The sequence below is a fragment of the Rhinolophus sinicus genome, linkage group LG06 (assembly GCF_036562045.2).
Source record: "Rhinolophus sinicus isolate RSC01 linkage group LG06, ASM3656204v1, whole genome shotgun sequence".
Classification (NCBI taxonomy): Eukaryota; Metazoa; Chordata; class Mammalia; order Chiroptera; family Rhinolophidae; genus Rhinolophus; species Rhinolophus sinicus.
In genome coordinates this window covers 82,399,239-82,416,161 of record NC_133756.1, presented here as the reverse complement: position 1 = coordinate 82,416,161, position 16,923 = coordinate 82,399,239, and the positions used below count along the sequence as shown (strand labels likewise).

General features: G+C 53.4%; 1 protein-coding gene across 14 annotated transcripts in view; it reads left to right on the top strand.

The window, feature by feature from the left end:
- The window catches only part of CEP164 (centrosomal protein 164), a 90,787-nt gene extending 74,949 nt beyond the window's left edge, over positions 1 to 15,838 (top strand). For 13 of the 14 annotated variants that reach the window (XM_074335426.1, XM_074335427.1, XM_074335429.1 and 10 more), the window contains 18 exons: positions 3,508 to 3,639; positions 3,723 to 3,939; positions 4,857 to 4,934; positions 5,168 to 5,299; positions 5,631 to 5,753; positions 6,856 to 6,999; positions 7,430 to 7,513; positions 7,662 to 7,727; positions 8,024 to 8,199; positions 8,570 to 8,696; positions 8,995 to 9,062; positions 9,466 to 9,673; positions 10,660 to 10,767; positions 11,307 to 11,421; positions 12,001 to 12,336; positions 13,225 to 13,291; positions 14,142 to 14,264; positions 14,461 to 15,838. In XM_074335426.1, coding sequence (XP_074191527.1) covers positions 3,508 to 3,639; positions 3,723 to 3,939; positions 4,857 to 4,934; positions 5,168 to 5,299; positions 5,631 to 5,753; positions 6,856 to 6,999; positions 7,430 to 7,513; positions 7,662 to 7,727; positions 8,024 to 8,199; positions 8,570 to 8,696; positions 8,995 to 9,062; positions 9,466 to 9,673; positions 10,660 to 10,767; positions 11,307 to 11,421; positions 12,001 to 12,336; positions 13,225 to 13,291; positions 14,142 to 14,264; positions 14,461 to 14,554 — 2,398 coding nt within the window. In that variant the 3' untranslated portion in view covers positions 14,555 to 15,838. Of the gene's footprint in view, positions 1 to 3,507; positions 3,640 to 3,722; positions 3,940 to 4,856; positions 4,935 to 5,167; positions 5,300 to 5,630; positions 5,754 to 6,855; positions 7,000 to 7,429; positions 7,514 to 7,661; positions 7,728 to 8,023; positions 8,200 to 8,569; positions 8,697 to 8,994; positions 9,063 to 9,386; positions 9,674 to 10,659; positions 10,768 to 11,306; positions 11,422 to 12,000; positions 12,337 to 13,224; positions 13,292 to 14,141; positions 14,265 to 14,460 lie in introns of those variants that run through there. The other variant, XR_012497379.1, reaches the window with a different exon arrangement.
- The last annotated feature ends 1,085 nt before the right edge of the window (positions 15,839 to 16,923 follow it).

Here is a 16,923-nt window from a genome sequence, read left to right as displayed (position 1 = left end):
GACGCGTGGCGTGGGGGACACTCTCCTCCCACCCCGGAGCTCACAGGAATGGCCGTGGCCCCCCCAAGACTCCGCCTCGCTGAACTGTGTGGAGGAATGGACTCCCTGGTGAGGGACTGTGAGCCCCCTCTTTTGGGAGGGAATTGAGAGGGGGCACAGTCCTCATGAGAGCAGCGAACCTTTTCCGACAGATTGTACTGATCCATGTGCCTGACATCTACTTGTTTAGTCCTGTGAATACCTCTTAGGAGGTATTGCTATCAACCCCATTTTATAGACTCTAACGTAGATGAAGAAACGGAGGCACAGAAAGGTTAAGTAACTTGTACAAAGTATGGAAGCTAGGAAGCAGCAGAGCCTGGCTTAACCCAGGCAGCTTGTCTGTGAAGCCGGTTTTATTAATCACTACATTGCCCTCTCTTTTGGGAGTCAGGGCCCTGCTGGGACCCAGTGAGATACAGTGTGGCGTGCTCTTGCCCAGGACCCAGAAGTTTCTATTTGGGTTCCCACTCTTTGAGGAGCTGGCTGGCAGGCCCCCAAACATGACACTTGAGCCTGGGCTGGGCCTGTGTGTATGTGATTGTGTAAATAAGCTAGAGTTTATTTTTATAAGAAAAGGCAGTCTAGGGCTGGCGCGTGGTTCCACACAGTTACGGGGTCCCTGTCTCCTTTCATCTCTCTGCCTCTTTAATGCTGGCTTTCACTCTCAGGGTCTCTTCACAGTCCAGTATATCAGGATGATGCAAAAGTAATTGCGGTGTTGGCAGTTATCGCAGTTACTTTTGCACCAACCTGATAGTTGCTGGGTGTCTAGCCACTGTGTCAGTGCTCCAGGCAGGAAGAATAAGGGAAGAGTGTAAAAGGGGGCACCTTCTAGCTCATTCAGTCCCTTTATAGGAGTTTTTCTGGGAACTTTATCCAGTAATTTCCACTTATATCTCGTTGGTTACCCCTAGTTGCAAAGGAGACTGGGAAATGTAGTCCTTCAGTTGGGCCTCTTTACCTGATAGAATAAAATCAGGGTTCTGTTAGTAAGGAAAGTGAGAGAGCGGATATTGAGAAGGTAATAAGCAATCTCTGTCACAGTCCCAGGATGGGAAACATGCTACAAAAAGGTGTAATTCACTTCCTTTGCAGTTTACAGATAAAATCTTATCTTCTTGGACAGAACATCCAAAAGTGGTAGAGACTTATTTTTTTTTATATCATAGATAACAAAGAGTGTGTAAAACATGTCTGCTTAGAGAAGCTAACAGAAAGCCATCACTCGACGACCCAGTGGGTTGGGGATGGGCCCCTTCGTCCGTCCCAGGCCCTGCTGACCCAGCGCCCTCCTTGCTTACACCAGCCTGCAGGACTCCCTGCCAGGCAGCGTCCCACACAACAGGTCTCCCTGCAGCATCCTCCTCTTCCAGCCGACTGGAAATTGAGGCAGGGGCCCATCCAGACAGAGTGTGGCTCAGCTCACCTTGAGAGGCAGTGCCTTGGAGAAAATGCTGGCGGTGGGTCCATGTCAGTTCGTCAGCCTCCTCCTCTCTTCATGGCGCCCCCGGGCTTGGCTGATGGGGCTTTTCATTTTCTCCCAACCCCCCAACTCCAGAGGGACGTCCAAGAGCCCTTTGAGGTTGTGGTGAAGACTGCCACCCCAAAAGTACCTAACTCAGGAAGTGCAGCACAGTAATTACTCAGTACATGGGAGCGCTTAGTTTATTTTCAGTTGAAATCAATATAGTTTCAACGGTTTGACTAAGTGCTTTCTCAGTGGGCAGTGCCTTGCCTGGTTCCCTTCAAAATAGTTCATCATGAGAACCCTGTTTCTGTTTCATATGAGCCTTTCTGGGGGGGGGGGGGGGCGAGGGGCCTCTCTCTGCTGGGAAACTTCTACTTGGTAGAACTTCTACTTGGAAGCCACACTAACCTTATAGCAAATATATATATATATTTTTTAGTTTTATTGGGGAATATTGGAGAACAGTGTGTTTCTCCAGGGCCCATCAGCTCCAAGTCGTTGTCCTTCCATCTAGTTGTGGAGGGTGCAGCTTAGCCCCAAGTCCAGTCACCATTTTCAAGCTTTAGTTGCAGGGGGCACAGCCCCCCATCCCATGTGGGAATTGAACCGGCAACCTTGTTGTTGAGAGCTCGTGCTCTAACCAACTGAGCCATCCGGCCACCCCGCAAATATTTCTTGAATGAGCAGGCAAGCAGGAAGACAGGCAGGCTGACTCTTATTTTCTTTAATTGTAAAATGAAGAGATTGTAAGATAAAGAGAGAATTGTAAAATGAAGGACTTAACCTCTAAAGACCCTTCCAGATCTGTGTTGCTGTGTGTAAAATTTAGCCATAGGACAGAGAAAGGGTTTCTGTGGAATCTATAGGGAAGGATTTTTACTCAAATTTTCCATCATAATGGAAGAGAGCAGTGGTGCTGATAACTTGAAATAGAAAACGATCCTAAATCTTTTTTCGCTTTGGAATTCATTACAGACGCTTCTCAGAGAAGTTGTCTTCTGAGTCTTTTTTTCCTTAGGCTTGAATTCCCTGTTGCACAGAACATAGCCCTGGTCCTGTGGGGGCTGCGTGCAGAGGATGTGGTTTGTGTATGCAGAGGGATGTTCACTTGGGATGAAATGGTTACCATTGTTGGTCTGTAAATAAGATACCCTCATAGATAATCAAAGCCCTGCTTACATTTTGGGGCTGGGTGATAACTGTTCAAATTCAACAAACATCTATTGAGCACCTACTTCATGTCAGTTACTGTGTTCGGCACCTGGGATAATAATTTTATGATTCTTTCTTTGGAGAAGCTCCCTGACTTGTAAGGAAAACAGACATACAAAAGATTAATTATGATGCAGTGTGATGCATGGTACAGAACGGCACAGGATAAGAAAGGTCCCCATACAATGTGTGATACGGACAGAAAGGCTAATTGATGAACTTGGAGGGAGTCAGCAAGTCTCTTCTGAGAGGAGGGAGCTGGGTATTGAATGGTGAATATGGGATTGTCAGGTGGAGAAGGGGATTCTAGGCAGAGGACCCAGTGTGAACAAAGGCCAAGAGGCAAGGAAGAGTGTGGTGGGATTTAGAGGTGGTGGCTCATCTGATGTGGCTAGAACAGAGTCTGTGGGGTGGGGAGTGAAAGGATATGGAACCAGAGTCGGGTTGGGGTCAGACTGTCCATCCTTGCATGAATGTCATGTCAGGTGAAGCTGGAGGCAGAGGGGAGCCTTTGGAAGAAACACTGTTCTGAGCTGAAGCAGCCTGTGATCTGCTTCCTGTGGCAGGGGGAGGGAGAGTCTACGGCCCTCTTTACCCTGGGAGGTATTATTGGGAGGCAGCAGGGCCCAGAGGCTGACGTTAGGCTCATCTTTAAGATTTAGGGAGCTACACATCCAGGCTACCGGCCACAGGCTTTTGAGGCTGAGAGCCAGGGGTTATGACTAGAAGAGGAAAAACCTGTGGATCCTCCAACAAACTTGGCTTTCCTTTCCTTTCCTTCCCAGTTCCTTGAAGGAACAACTGCAGAAAGCCACTGAGGAAGAGGGGATTCGGATGAGAGAGGAGAAAAGCCGGACACTGTCCCAGCTCCGGGGCCAGGCCCAGTCCAGTGCAGAAGCAGATGAGGACCGACTCAGGTGAGTGCCTCCTGTGAGCGGCCCTGCCCTGTGGGGGCACCCCTTGAGTGCATAGGCCCATCTCCATTCCCTTCTCTGCCCAGGGCCGAGCAAGAGGCTTCCCTGCAGAGGCTGAGAGAGGAGTTGGAGTCTCTGCAGAAGGCTGAGCGGGCCAGCTTGGAGCAGAAAAACAGGCAAATGCTGGAGCAGCTCAAGGAAGAGATGGAGGCTTTGCAGAAGAGAGAGCAGGCTGCCCTGAACGCTGAGAAGGAGAAGGCTTTGCAGCAGCTGAGGTTGCAGCTAGAAAGGGAGAGGAAAGAAGTGAGCAAGTAGAGTGGGGACCTTCCGCTCTGCTACGTCCCTGGGCTGCCTGGGAGGGACTGCGTGTGAAGGAAGAGCCCGCCTTGGGCATACGTGGTGGGCAGCCAGGCAGAGAGGAGATGGTGGGCCCATTCCTCCATGTGGACCCAGCTTGTCTCGGGGCAGGAGCTAGCCCTGGTCCCCATGGCAGGTATCCAGAGGCTCCCTCCAGGGCCAGCTGGGCTAGCAGCAGCTGGGGTTGGCAATGGCAGTGAAGAAGTTTGAGTGGAAATGGCCTGTGGATTTGGGAAGATTTCATGACCGAAAGAACTTAAACTAGCCCAGAGGTCCTGTGACAAAGGTGCCTGTCTTTGTCCCTGTGGGGCAGCTCTGATGACCTTTTATCCCTCTCCTTTTTTCTGCTGCCAGAGAATGAGAGGTTAGCACACTTAGAAGAGTTTTTTCTCCTTTGTCCTTGCTCCTTGTCCCTCTGAAACGGTCTGTCTCTATGGAAGGGGCTGAAGTAAGTAACAGGCCACATGGAACTTCTGTTGTCTTTTGGTGAATGGTGGAGTGTCAGCTGTCAGACAAGGAGAAACTCCAGTACGGCTGGAGAACATTGCACTGCCAGTGCTCAGGGGGACTGTACGAAAACCTGCCCGCCTGGGGCCTCATCCAGGCGCAGGTGTCACCCATGTGCCTAGCCCAGAGGCGGGCGATGGGGCAGTGACCTGCGGCTTGCCTTGCCAGAATGCCCCTTCCCTCTGGCCTTCATGTTCATGTTCCTTTGCTGGTTGCAGACTTTCGGGACTAAGTTATGTTGCAGGAGCAAAGATGTGCCTGTGGTTCCCCTTAGCCACTTAGCTCGGGGATGGTTTTGCTGGCTCTTCCTTCCTCTGGGTCAGTGCCCACCTCACAGGCCCTTTATTGCTCCCTAGGCAGAGGCCGCGCTGGAGACGGAGCACAGAGCTGAGCTGGACCGGCTCTCCTCCTTGTTGAAGGCCAAGCACACAGAGGTGAGATGCTGCCGCCTGGCCTGTGAGGCAGAGCTGGGCATCCTGCTCCCTGAGGATGCCTCAAGTCACAGCTAGTCCCCACAGGGACTCGACCCATCCCTGCCACAAGGGAGGGAGCCTCTCTTTCCCTCCAGCTGCCTGGGGAGGGCCACTGGGTCCCCAGGAAGGGAGTCCCCTATGGCTACTCTGCAGTGCGCTCTGAGTCACACGCCCCTGTGCTGCCGTCTCCTCAGGTGGTCTCCAGCCTCCGGAAGAAGATAGAGGAAACTCAACAGAAAGAGGAGGCCCAGCTGCAGGAGAGCCTGGGGTCAGCGGAGCACAGAGCTCAGCAGAAAGTTCGCCAAGTGCTGGAGTATGAGCGAGAGGTGAATGTGCGTGCCGTTGCGGATGCTCTGACGGAGGGCCGAGCCGTCCTGGAGGCCTGCGCTTTGCTGTGGGCGGCTCAGCTGGGCTTAGAGCTTCTCATTCCCTTTCCATGTCTTCATTCCCTCAAGGTCAGGTGCTTCTTACCTGCATGGCCCTGTACACATGTGGGGAGGGGTGCTGGGGTATTGCTGCGTGTGTATCGTGTGTCATGTACGTGGGACGTACCTGTCGTGAGCCTATGTTGCGTGTGTGTATGAGACGTTCAAGTGCGTCAGTCCCCGAGTGCTGGTCACTCGGTCCTGCATGTTGTATGTGCTGCCTGCCCTGCAGCTCAGTGGCCTCCTGAGAGAGCGGCGCCAGGAGGTGGAAAGGGAACATGAGCGGAAGATGGAGAAGATGAAGGAGGAGCACCAGCAAGTGGTGGCGGAGGCCAGGGAGCAGTATGACACTGAGGTGACGTGGCTGTACCCCCAGCGTGCATGCACGCGCACACGCAGCCACACACCCACACACACCGTCCCACTCCCCCCGCCCCCTAACGCCCTGGCTAGAAAGCAGGGGAAGGAGACACCCCGTTCTGGTTTGCGGGAGGCTGTCTGCCCTGGTGCCCTGCAGTGTGAAGTCCTTCTTGCCTTTTCATGCAAGCATTAGGTGAGGAGCGATTCCTCTTCAGTGGGCAGGCGGCACCTTCCTCTCATGGTAATAATAGCTATTACTGAGCTTGTACCACGTGCCAGGCACTGCTCTAAGCTCTTCATATTAACTCATTTAGTCCTCACAATACAGAGGACAGATGTAGTATCATTATGTCCATTTTAAAAACGAGACAACAGACTTGGGGAGTGGAAGGAACTTGCACAAGCCCACCCTGGCTAACAAGCAGAGGAGGTAGCATTCAGGCCTAGACTGTCTGATTCCAAAGCCTTCAGTTTTAACCGCCATAACACCGTGCCACCAGGGTCATTGAAATTCCACGGCAAGAGCCATCCAGCATGTAGCTATTATCTGCCCATCTTCAGCCCTTAGGCGTGGCTGACCCGCTCCAGTTTGGCTTGCTCCTGTTGGGGTGAACAGTGGCGGTGGCTGACCTTAGCCCATAGCTGGGCCTTTGCCAGGGGCTCCTAGGCTGCTGCTCCAGGGGCTGGAACCAGTAATCCAGACACTTTGTACGTCTGTCCCAGGGCACAAATAGTGGGCCGTGATGGAATGGAGTTGATTCCTTTCCCAAACCAATTCTGACCTTGCTGGAGAATAGTGATAATTTATTAATGACCTCTCTTCCCTTAAGGAAGGGAAGCTGCACATGATGGAGCAGTTGGAGAGGGAGGCTCCCACAGGGGTATTTCCCAGCCTCTGCTTCTGCAGCAGAGAGGGGTACAGGCTTTCCGGGGTGTAGGACCATGCTGCCTTCCATGCTCCTTCTCTAAGAGCTGGCCTGAGGGAACCGATGGGGTCATTGATCTTGCTGACTCAGGCTGCAGCTGTGGGGAGGCTGTGGTTTGAGGTGTGTGAGGGCCACTGCAGTTTCCCACCGGCAGCCCCACCCTCTGTGCAGGAGAGGAAGCAGCGGGCTGAACTTCTGGGGCACCTGATGAGAGAGCTGGAGCGCCTGCGAAGGGCGCACGAGCGAGAACTGGAGACGGTGAGGCAGGAGCAGAACAGGCAGCTGGAGGACTTACGGCGTCGGCACCGGGAGCAGGTGGGGGCTCTGGGTGGCCTTTTGGGGCTCACACACGCGACACCTCCAGACAGGGTAGAAAAGTGCTGGGACAGCAAGATAGTAGGATGGAGCCTGACAGCGTCAGGAGTGGGGGTCTCTCACTGGTCATCCCCAAGCTTGGACGTCTTTGCTCCTTTGTTTCTGGACCAGGGAACATCCCCAGGATTAGAAGAGGAGGTCAGCCCCTTTAGGGCCTTGGGGTTGGCACCTTTGCTTCTCCTTGCCCCACTGGAAATAAATAAGGTGTGGTGCTTTCCTAGGAGGCCGTGGGGGCTCATGGGAGGAAGCCTGAGCCCATTTTGGAGGGTGTGCTATAGTACGGTGGATCAGGCCCCCTCCTGCCCCTTCAGCTAATGCTTTGTGCTCTTTCTACACTTAAGTCTTCCTCTCCACCTATGCTTCTGTGCAGGAAAGGAAACTCCAAGATTTAGAGGTGGAACTTGAAACCAGAACCAAAGATGTCAAGGCCAGATTGTCTCAGCTGGACGTTCAGGTGAGGGAGTGGGGGTGGAGGACAGGATCTCTAGGTACCCTTGACCTTGAAGTCATAGCTCCTCCAGGAGAGGATGGGCCTTTCCACCCCTTAGACCTGGGACCTGGAGCTGGCCAAGGGGCCCTGTTTCTTTCCTTCCCCACTGCAGGAGGAGACTGCCCAGAAGAAGCAGCAGCTTCGTGACGTGCAGAGGCAGGTTGCACTGGAGAGTAAGGTATGTCTGCCTCTCTTGGAGCCTCCTGGGTTCTTCCCCCATTCCCTTTCCTTCTTTTCTTCCCCCCCCCCAATGCCCCACCTTTTGTTCACCTGATCTCTTCAGGGCATTGGGGTTATTCTACAAATAGCACCACTGTGGCAGACCCAACTGGGGAACCTCGGCGTGGAGCCCTGGTGGGAGGACACAGTAACTTAACTTCAGTGCTCAGTTCCGCCCTCTCTCCCTGCTCTTTGGGCTTCCCTATTCTCTACTTCTGCCTGCTCCAGGTGCTTCTATCTTTTCTTCTGCTTCAGGAAGCCACAGCCACCCATCAGTCCCTGGAAGAGGCCAAAAAGGAGCACACCCACCTGTTGGAGTCAAACCAGCAGCTCCGAAGAATTCTCAGTGAGCTTCGTGCCCACAAGTTGGAGCTGGAGTCCCAGGTGGACCTGCTACAGACCCAGACTCAGCGGCTTCAGAAACATATCAGGTGGTGTGGGCCCTGCTCTTAGCTACCCTGCTGCCTCTCACCTGCCCTTTGACCTCTACTGCTCAAGGGCCATGTCTGCTCATGGCTCAATTAAAGGCAGAGGTGGAGCCAGGCAGAGGGGCTACATCTGCTGCACTTTGTAGAGAGTAGGTGGTGGTAGGAGGTTGTAAAGAGCTGGGGATCCCTGGTTTTACTGTTCATGCCCCAGCCCTGCGTCAGGGACTTAGACGGGAGTGAAGCGATGGAGATGCTCCTGCTCTCTAAGGTTGTGGTTTGAAGCCCAGCCAGGGGTCCCAACGGTGCTGCCCAGCCTGCTCCATCATGTGACTGCCTCACTTACCCCACCTCCCACTTCCCTGTCCCACCACAGAGACCTGGAGGCAGAAGCTCAGAGGAAGCAGGACACATTGAAAGAGCTGGAAGTTGAGGAGAGTAATGCTTCCCCACATTTTGAGCCAGATCTCCACATTGAGGAACTGAGGAAATCCTTTGTGACAGTGAGCTTCTCTGTGCCGTGGAAGGGACAGGATGGCTGGGCAGAGGCACCAGTAGGCCCCGGGGGGGAACAGGGTACCTGGAGGGGGCTGGGTACCAGGAGGGGTCCTGGCTCTGCCTCCTGTATTCATCATTCCCAGCCCCCATCTCTGTCAGTCAAATGATACCTGTAAGTGACTAGTGCCCAGCAGCTGGCAGAGCCATTTGTGTCTAGGCCACTGGGAGGGGCTTCAGGATCCCGAGCCTGCAGTGTATCTGCTTTTGTTCATTCAGTGGGTCTTTTCTACTGTGTATCCTTAGAGCAAGACCAAAGAGGTACCGTCTTCTGTCTCCAAGAGCAAGGAGGAGACTGACTTGTCCTTGGACAGGTGAGTTCCGATAGGAGGCCAGGAAGGGGTGAGGGCGTGTATGGCAGAGCTGGGATAACCTGAGTGAGGCGGTAACAGTCACCAGTGGGGCTTGGTTCAGGGGTGGGGGTCCTGGGGATTGAGGAATCCTTTGTGGCAAGCCAAGTAGGTACCGATTGTGACTGTTGACACAGCATGCTGGCATCTGCTGGCTCCTGGTTGAGGGTCAGGCTGATGGGTGCTTCTGGCCACCTATCTGAGATGTTTCAGAGTCAGGGTGGGAAGGCTCAGTGCAACATACCCCTGCTGTAGTATTTACTGGCGGCATTCCCACACACTGCTCAGCCCCAGCCCAGGAATCGGCTCAGAAAGTGGTGGAGCGACCCAGAGCAGGGCTTCTCCGAGTCTGTATGTCCTCCCACAGCTTCCAGCACTACTTCTCTGCGGAGGGGGTAGCTCTCCGCAATGCCAAGGAGTTCCTGGTGCGGCAGACACGCTCCATGCAGAGGCGGCAGACGGCTCTGAAAGCTGCCCAGCGGCACTTGCGCCACGAGCTGGCCAGTGCTCCGGAGGCACCCAAAGACCTGCCCAGCACCAAGGCCCTGGAGGATGTGCGCAAGGACCTGGAGGAGGTCAGGAGCTTGGGGGAGAGCCTGTCAGCCCTGCGCTGGGGGCGGGGAGGCCTGGGAGAGCCAGGGAAACACTGACCTTGTAGCTTACCCTCAATTGAGCCTCCTGGGGATTCCATGAGCGTGGTCACATTGGCCCTGGGATCACTGGCCAGGTCTCCTCGGGCGACTGGACAGCTGATGCCGATGATTGCTATCTCCATGCGGCTGGGAGCACCTTCTGTGTACAGGCAATGCAGTGTGCAGAGGCTTTCTCTACTAGTGAGTCGTTTGGTCTGCACAGTAACTGTAGATGATGTGCAGGATAGTAGTGTTAGCTCCATTTTCTAGGTGAAGAACACAAGTAAGGTTTTAAAATTTTATACCCAGTACCTGGCTTATCCATTCCAGCACCCTAAAGACTTTGTTCATAACTGAACGTCTTTTGAGTTCACTCAGCGTACGACTGAGTCACTTCTCCTTTGTACTTCTTTGATACCCTCATTTGCAATGGAAGGGCAGAGCCTTCATGGTTGTTATTAGCAGGGTCCTGGCAGATCATACGTAGTCCCTTAGCGTGCTGACGGTGCTCAGAGCTGGTGCGCGAGCTTGGGGGCAGCAGAGGGCAAGAGGCTGATAGAGCGGCAGGCTTCCCGGGGGTGCGTCCATGCTACCACCGCGCCCTGTCCTTGCTCTGCTGAGGCCCTCCTGGTGACAGTCACGGTGATGGTAGTACTAGTAGTGGGAGCAGCGATAATAATTACCAGTTGGGTTAACAGTAACCATTTGAGAATTCATTAGGTGTGGGCTTGGTGCTAAGCATGTGACATGTTCTATCTCATTTAATTCTCATGATCCTATGAAAAGTAGTATTTCTCTTTCTTAGATGAGAATCCAGACTAAGAGTTAAGTCATTTGTTCAAGATCACCCAGCCAACAACGGCAAAGCTGGGAGTCCAGTGCCTGTGTGGTAGTTACCCCATTTCCCCTCCCTTCCTCCCTGGCTGCAGGAAACCAGGCACCTGGATGAGATGAAGTCAGCCATGCGGAAAGGCCACAACCTGCTGAAGAAGAAAGAGGAGAAGCTGAACCAGCTGGAGTCCTCCCTTCGGGAAGAGGTGCAGCCCTAGGGCCACATAGCCTGGTGTGGATACGGCCTCCTCTTCCATTTCTGGGATGTGGTTGGGGAAGCTGGGCCTCTAGGGCGCAGGCCTGGCAGTAGGCTTAGGGCTCCTGGGCTGGTGAAAACGGCAGTGGCTTCTGCTTTGAGTTTGGGTATCTGTGCTGAAGAGCCCCTGCCCTTCCCCTGCCACAGCACCTGATGACAGGTGTTCCCAGGGTGTTGGGATAGAGGCACCTGGCAGGTTTCCCTATCTTCCCTGGGCCTTATAGACTTTTCCCCTGGGTGCCCGAGGCGTGGGTGTGGCAGGCGGGAAACTTAGGTGGAGAGACACTGCAGGGAAAGTTGATGGGGAGAAGGGTGGGCCTACTGCCTGCGTCTCAGGTGGTGAGTTCTCTTAGCCTAGCCTCCCTCCTGCCTCCCTACTCAATGTGCCTCTCCCAGAACTTTGGGTCCCAGAGAGCCTGTTCACTAAGTGTTCAGTCCCCATACTTCACAAGGGAAAGTACCAGTAATAGCTGCTACTTCTACCCATAGGCTTTGGAAAATGACACTCTGAGAGGAGCCCCCCTCAAGAAAGTGGTGACTTTTGACCTCAGCGACATGGAAGACATGAGCAGTGATAGTTCCGAGTCCTGCCCCCTGCCTCACAGTGAGTGGTGGTGGCAGGGAAGAGAGGGAGGAGAGGCGGGGAGGACCACAGTTTTCATGCAGATGGAGGAACTTGGGGAACAGAGATACAGCTCCCCTTCCCTCAGCCCTGTGTGGGTAGGCCTGTGGGAGCCAGTGTCTGGAGCAGGTACTCAATAAATGCTGGGAAGGAGTGAACTAGTGTGGCTTTGGCAGCACACAGGGCCAAAAGGATCTAGGCAAGCTTTCTGAATGTGCACAGCACTTTACAGTTAGAAGTGTCCCTGTTCGCCACTCCCTTCCAGTGCCGCCTTCTGGGAGGCTGTTCTCCCTCTGCCACTCAAGCCTGCAAAGGGCCCTGTCCTACTTCTTCCCCAGGGCCGGCCCTGGAGAACCTCTTTGTCAGGGCCAGGTTCCTATTGCACTGTCTGGGACATAGAAGCCCTGCCGTTCCCTGTACCCGCAATCAAGTCCGAGGGGCTGCTGTCTGGAGAAACAGCGAGGGGTGGGCCAGTAGGGTGCCACAGTGCCAGCTGGGCCTGGGGATGCTCCAGCGCCTGGAACTGGAGTCCGTCCTCACCTTCTGCCCCTTCCCTTTCAGTCAACCCAACTGCAAGCCCCGCCTTCCCCAACAAGATCCACTGCCTGAGCAGCTCCCTGCAGCGGATCAGCAGCCAGCTAAACAGTGTCCTCAGCATGTTGGGCAGCCTCAGCCCTCAGCCGCCAGCAGCACTCCTCACTTCCACCCCAGCACAGAACCGTCCTTGGTCCTCCAGGAGCACCTCCATTCCCATGTGCCCCTCCCTGGCCCAGGTCTCAGCCTCATCCCCTGCTGCACTCATGTCCACCCAGTGGGCCTGGGACCCGGGGCTGGGCCGCAGGCTCTCGTCCTCTGTAGACGACTTTCTGATGGAGAAGTGGCACAAGTATTTTCCAAGTGAGCCTCCTTCTGGGCCAGTGTGTGTGTGTGTTCCTCCTTGTCTTCCTACCTTCCCTCTTTCTCCTCCACTTCCTTTTTCTCCCTTCCTTTTTCACTTACCCTTCATCCCCCTAGCCCCCAACTTTGGTGTGGTTCATTGATCCATTGACTATGGAGCCTGGGAAAAAGACCTTGCTGGTTGCCCTGCAGCTGGAGGCTGCATGGGTCACGATGGTTCTCCTGGAGCTTAGGCTCACGGGGGCTTTTATGATTCCAGAGCTCAGCAGAACCTAAAAGGTCATCATTGTCTTCGTCATAATAGCTACGATCATGTGCATTATATTACGGCCAGGCATTTTATATAAAGTTTTTCATTTAGTCCTTATAATAACCCTCTGAGGTATTAATTATGTGTTCCCACTTTACAGAGGAGGAAACTGAGACTCAGGGAGGTTAAGTAATATGCTGCAGGTGCCCAGCGAGGCAGCAACAGACTGGGTTTCACCTCCATGTCTCTGTGACTCCAGGATTTTGGTTGTCACCCTTGGCCATTTGGCTTCACCTTGGTTCTGGGCTCGGTGACCTCCCGTGGTGTCATAGTACTGCTAAGGAATGTGAAAAGCCATAAAAACCGTTGTTTAAGGGGAAAAGTTACATCTCCCCATCTCAACCAAATAAGGAAAGGAGATTAAGTTTTAGGAATAAAATAAGTAGGACAGTTCCTGTCTTTCATCTCTCACTCCCAGCCACTGAAACTTTCCCTGTTTTTGTTTGTTTTGAGGGCAGTGCCTTTTCAGTAATGGGGGGACAGGAGGTGCTGGTGAGCAGGGAGGTGGCCTGCCTAGGCTCAGGTCTGGTTCAGCTGAACCACTGCCCATTTCTGAATAATTTCCTCCCACTTTCCAGCTGGAGTCCCAATCCTCAGCAGCAGCCCTGCCCCCTTGGAGAACAGGCTGGGGTATGTGTCCGCCAGGTAAGCCTCCCTGTAGGTAGGTGGAGCCACACAGGTCAGTGGCTCACTGCGCCTCCCTGAGCTGGTGGGCCCTCAGAAGGGAGCAGAACTCATGGTCCTGTTGCCCAGAGAGGTCAGGTAGGCCTCCAGTCCACAAAGCTGCCTGAGTCTGAGACACTCCTCCACAACCAGGGGAAAGTCCCAGTGGGGGTGGGGCTGGGCGTACCTGGCCCAGCTCTATGCGAAGCTGCCCTGGGCATCCTGGGAAGAAGTCAGCCCCTGGCCGGACCCTCCAGCCCTCCAGTGTGTCTTTTGTCTTTGCGTTGAGCCCTTTGTCTGCTTCCTAGAGCTCCCTTCTTCCCCTGGTCCTGCTGAGCAACATTATGGAGTGAGAGGGGAGCCCCGTCGGGGGGACAGATGGGCAATTATTTAAACCTGTTATTAATTTCCCATTCATCTTAATACTTGCCAAATGTATCCCCCCACATTGCCGCAGCCATAAGTACCCTCCCACACACCACTTACGCCTTTGGTCAATTAGGCAGGTATTTGAGTTGACATAGGGGAGAGCTTTGCTGATGAGATTGGCCCAGAATGGGTAGATGCAGGAGCCAAGACCCTTGATACCAGGAGTATTTACCCGGGGAGAGGGGTCCCCCTTCCCTTTTGGGCCCGTCCCAGAGGGGCATGCCTGCCAGGAGACAAATTTTGAATTGCTGAAGCGACTCCACAAAGGATGCAGCGGGCATGTTGAGAGGAAGAGGGAGGCGGCGGATGTGATGGCCTCCGGTCAGCTGTACTGCCTGTACCTCCTTCTTTGGGCATTCCTGACTCTTCTCTTTCTCTTCCCAATGCTGTTCTTCTTTCCCAGGGAGCAGCTCCGCCTTCTGCAGCGTCCCCGTTCCCACATCCCTGAGCTGGACAGCACCAACTTTCAGGGCATGATCGAGGCTAACCGGAAGTGGCTAGAACATGACAGGAGCCACCCCAAGTTGTATCCTTTTAGCCGGTTCCCATACTCCGGTCTGTCTTCCTGCTGTGGCTGCTGGGATGGCTGGGCTGGGCTGGGCTGCAGGGCTTGTGTTAGTGCCCTGGGGGTCCAAGGAGGGTCCTGTTTCGCTTTAGACCCTTCCCTGTCCCCTCCCTGGGCATGCTCAGCTGACTGTAGTTTTCCTTCACCTCATGGCCAGACATCTCTTCTCCTCAGTGCCTGACCCAACAGCCACTCCTGGCCTACTGCAGCTGGGCCTGGATGGCAACACACTAAATGTGCATCACTATTGAGGCCCTGATCTGTGGCGTTTGGGGCACCTGGCCTCTCCTGTACCCAGACCAAGTGCCTGAGGAGGGGCCTGCACTTTATTTCTCTGATAAAGCATTCTCCTGTCGTCTCTTTGCTGCTTGCCCCACTCAAAACTTGGAGGAACCACGGTTGGGTGAGGGGGCGCAGCTAGGTGAAAAGGATGGTACAGCTGAAAACAGTAAGCCACCTCCAGTGACCACGTAACGGATCTCAGGCTGAAATGTGTGGACTGCTGTGAGCTCCTGCATGGACATGGCAGCACTGATGATGTGGGGCTTTGGGGATTTGGGCACTTTCATGGGGAAGAGGTGGTATTAGAAGAGTTGCTGTCAAAGGCCTAGGGACTCCCTTTGGAGCCAAGTTGGTCCCTTGGCCCTGCACGGTTACTTCACCGGAACAAAGCCCCCAGCACATCTGTACCCTGGGACCAGGCTCTGTGTCTTCAATACCTCAGTCTCATAGAGATCAGACCTTTTTCTTTTTCTAATGTCCCCTTCCTTGAGCCCTCTGTTTCTTCTTTGACTGTCAGCATTGGGCCCAGAGCCCTGCCAGAGGTTGCTGGAGGCTGGGCCCCACAGGTTTCACAGCCTGCCTTCCCTCTGTTGGCACTGTGCTGTCCTCAGGGGCATTCCCTTCCCCTTGCCTGTCCCACCCGCCTACCCCCCACCCTCCACCCCATCGGAAAAGTCTAGGATGGCTTCTGGTCCTTATCTCACTTTTCTCCACCTTGGGTGTCTTCATGGGTACTTGTTTCCATCTATGTTTTCTACCTGTGCCACCCCCTGTTACCCCTTCTCAGAGCTTGGAGACTCCTGAAGGAAGTGAGGGGCTGGGCCAGTGCCTGGCCTTGGCAGTGAGGGATCTTGTGCCAGTTGGAGCTGCTGCCATTCTGGCACAGCCCCACTTCTCATCAGTGGGTTCCCTGGGGATTACAAGGGATGTTTTCTGACATCTCATTGTTTAAATAAAATGTCCCCATTTTTCTGTCTTGAAAGCTATGGGGTTGCCCTTGCCTCTCCAATGCATAGAAACCAACTCTCCACCATCCCACCACTCATTTCTGTCATGGAATAAGAAAAGAAACTAAGATCCAATTGGTTTTTTTACCCCCACCCCCAGATAATTTTTAGGCATCAATCTATCACACAGAAAAAGGTCCATTTTATTTGGCTTACTGTGCTTTGGGACTAGCTCACATGTCACAACCACCTTTAATGACAATCTTGTGTTTTGTACATCAATTAAATCTCTGCAGGTCCATTTTCTACGAGGCTGTTGTTTGAATGTGTCTCCTCTGAAAGCCTTTGCCTCCTTCCTCTTAAGAATAGAGGAAGGAAAAATTAAGTCACAAGACACCTCCTAGGATCTGATCTAATCAGAACAAACCTGTGATGTAGAGATTTTCATATTTGTTTCTGTGAAGGAGAAAACCAAGAGAAATTCAGAAAACTTCAAGTGCCTGGGGACTTGAAAAAAGCCTAGTTCCCTACAAGTCATTGCCCTCACACCCCATCCCTGTGCCCCTGGAGCTTCGTGTACCCTGATGCCAGCTGACATTCTCTATCTCTCCCTTTGCCCCCCACCCTACTCTGCCACCTACCAGACGGAGACCTGTGCCATCTCCCAAAGGCCACTGTTTTCCCCATGCAGACAAATGAAAGATGAGCCCCCTGAAGTCCTGAGCTGGCAAAGTTAAGGGGGTGTTCACTCAGTGGTGTGAACAGCCTACATATAGTCTTGGATCTGTAGCAACAAAAATGCTAAGAGAACCAACTTGAGATGGCCATGTTTCATGGGTTTGCATAAGAAAACCAACTTAAAGGCAATACATACAAACTAACGTAGCCTCCTCTGTCCAGTGTCCTAGCCAGCTATGAAGGGACGGAGGAAGGAAGGAAGCAAGCTAACATTTGTCACACTTTCTGTATGTCAGGTGCTTTTCGTGCTATGTCACATAATCTGTTGAGCCTGCGAAGTTGATATTTTATGGATGAGGAAATGTGGGCTCAGGTTAAATGACTATAAGTCAAGGTCACCTAGGATTTGAACCCAGGTCCTTATAGCTCTGAAAGTCGAGTTTGGTTGACCACACTCCTTTATGTCAGCATCTCCTGTCTTCCTAGCTCCCAGAACAGTCCTGGTCAGCTTCGTCTGCAGACCTGTCTTCCAGGAAGTAGGTGGCGCCTAGCTGAGTGAGCAAATCCCGAGCCAAGGTTTACAAGGGGGCTTTTTCAGAAGACTCCAAAATTGTTCCAAAAGGAGGGTTACTGGATCTTAGAATCTAGCTGGGGAGTCTAGAATCAGACCTTTAGAGCGGAAAGGAGCCTTGCAGATGACTGGTTCAGCCAAT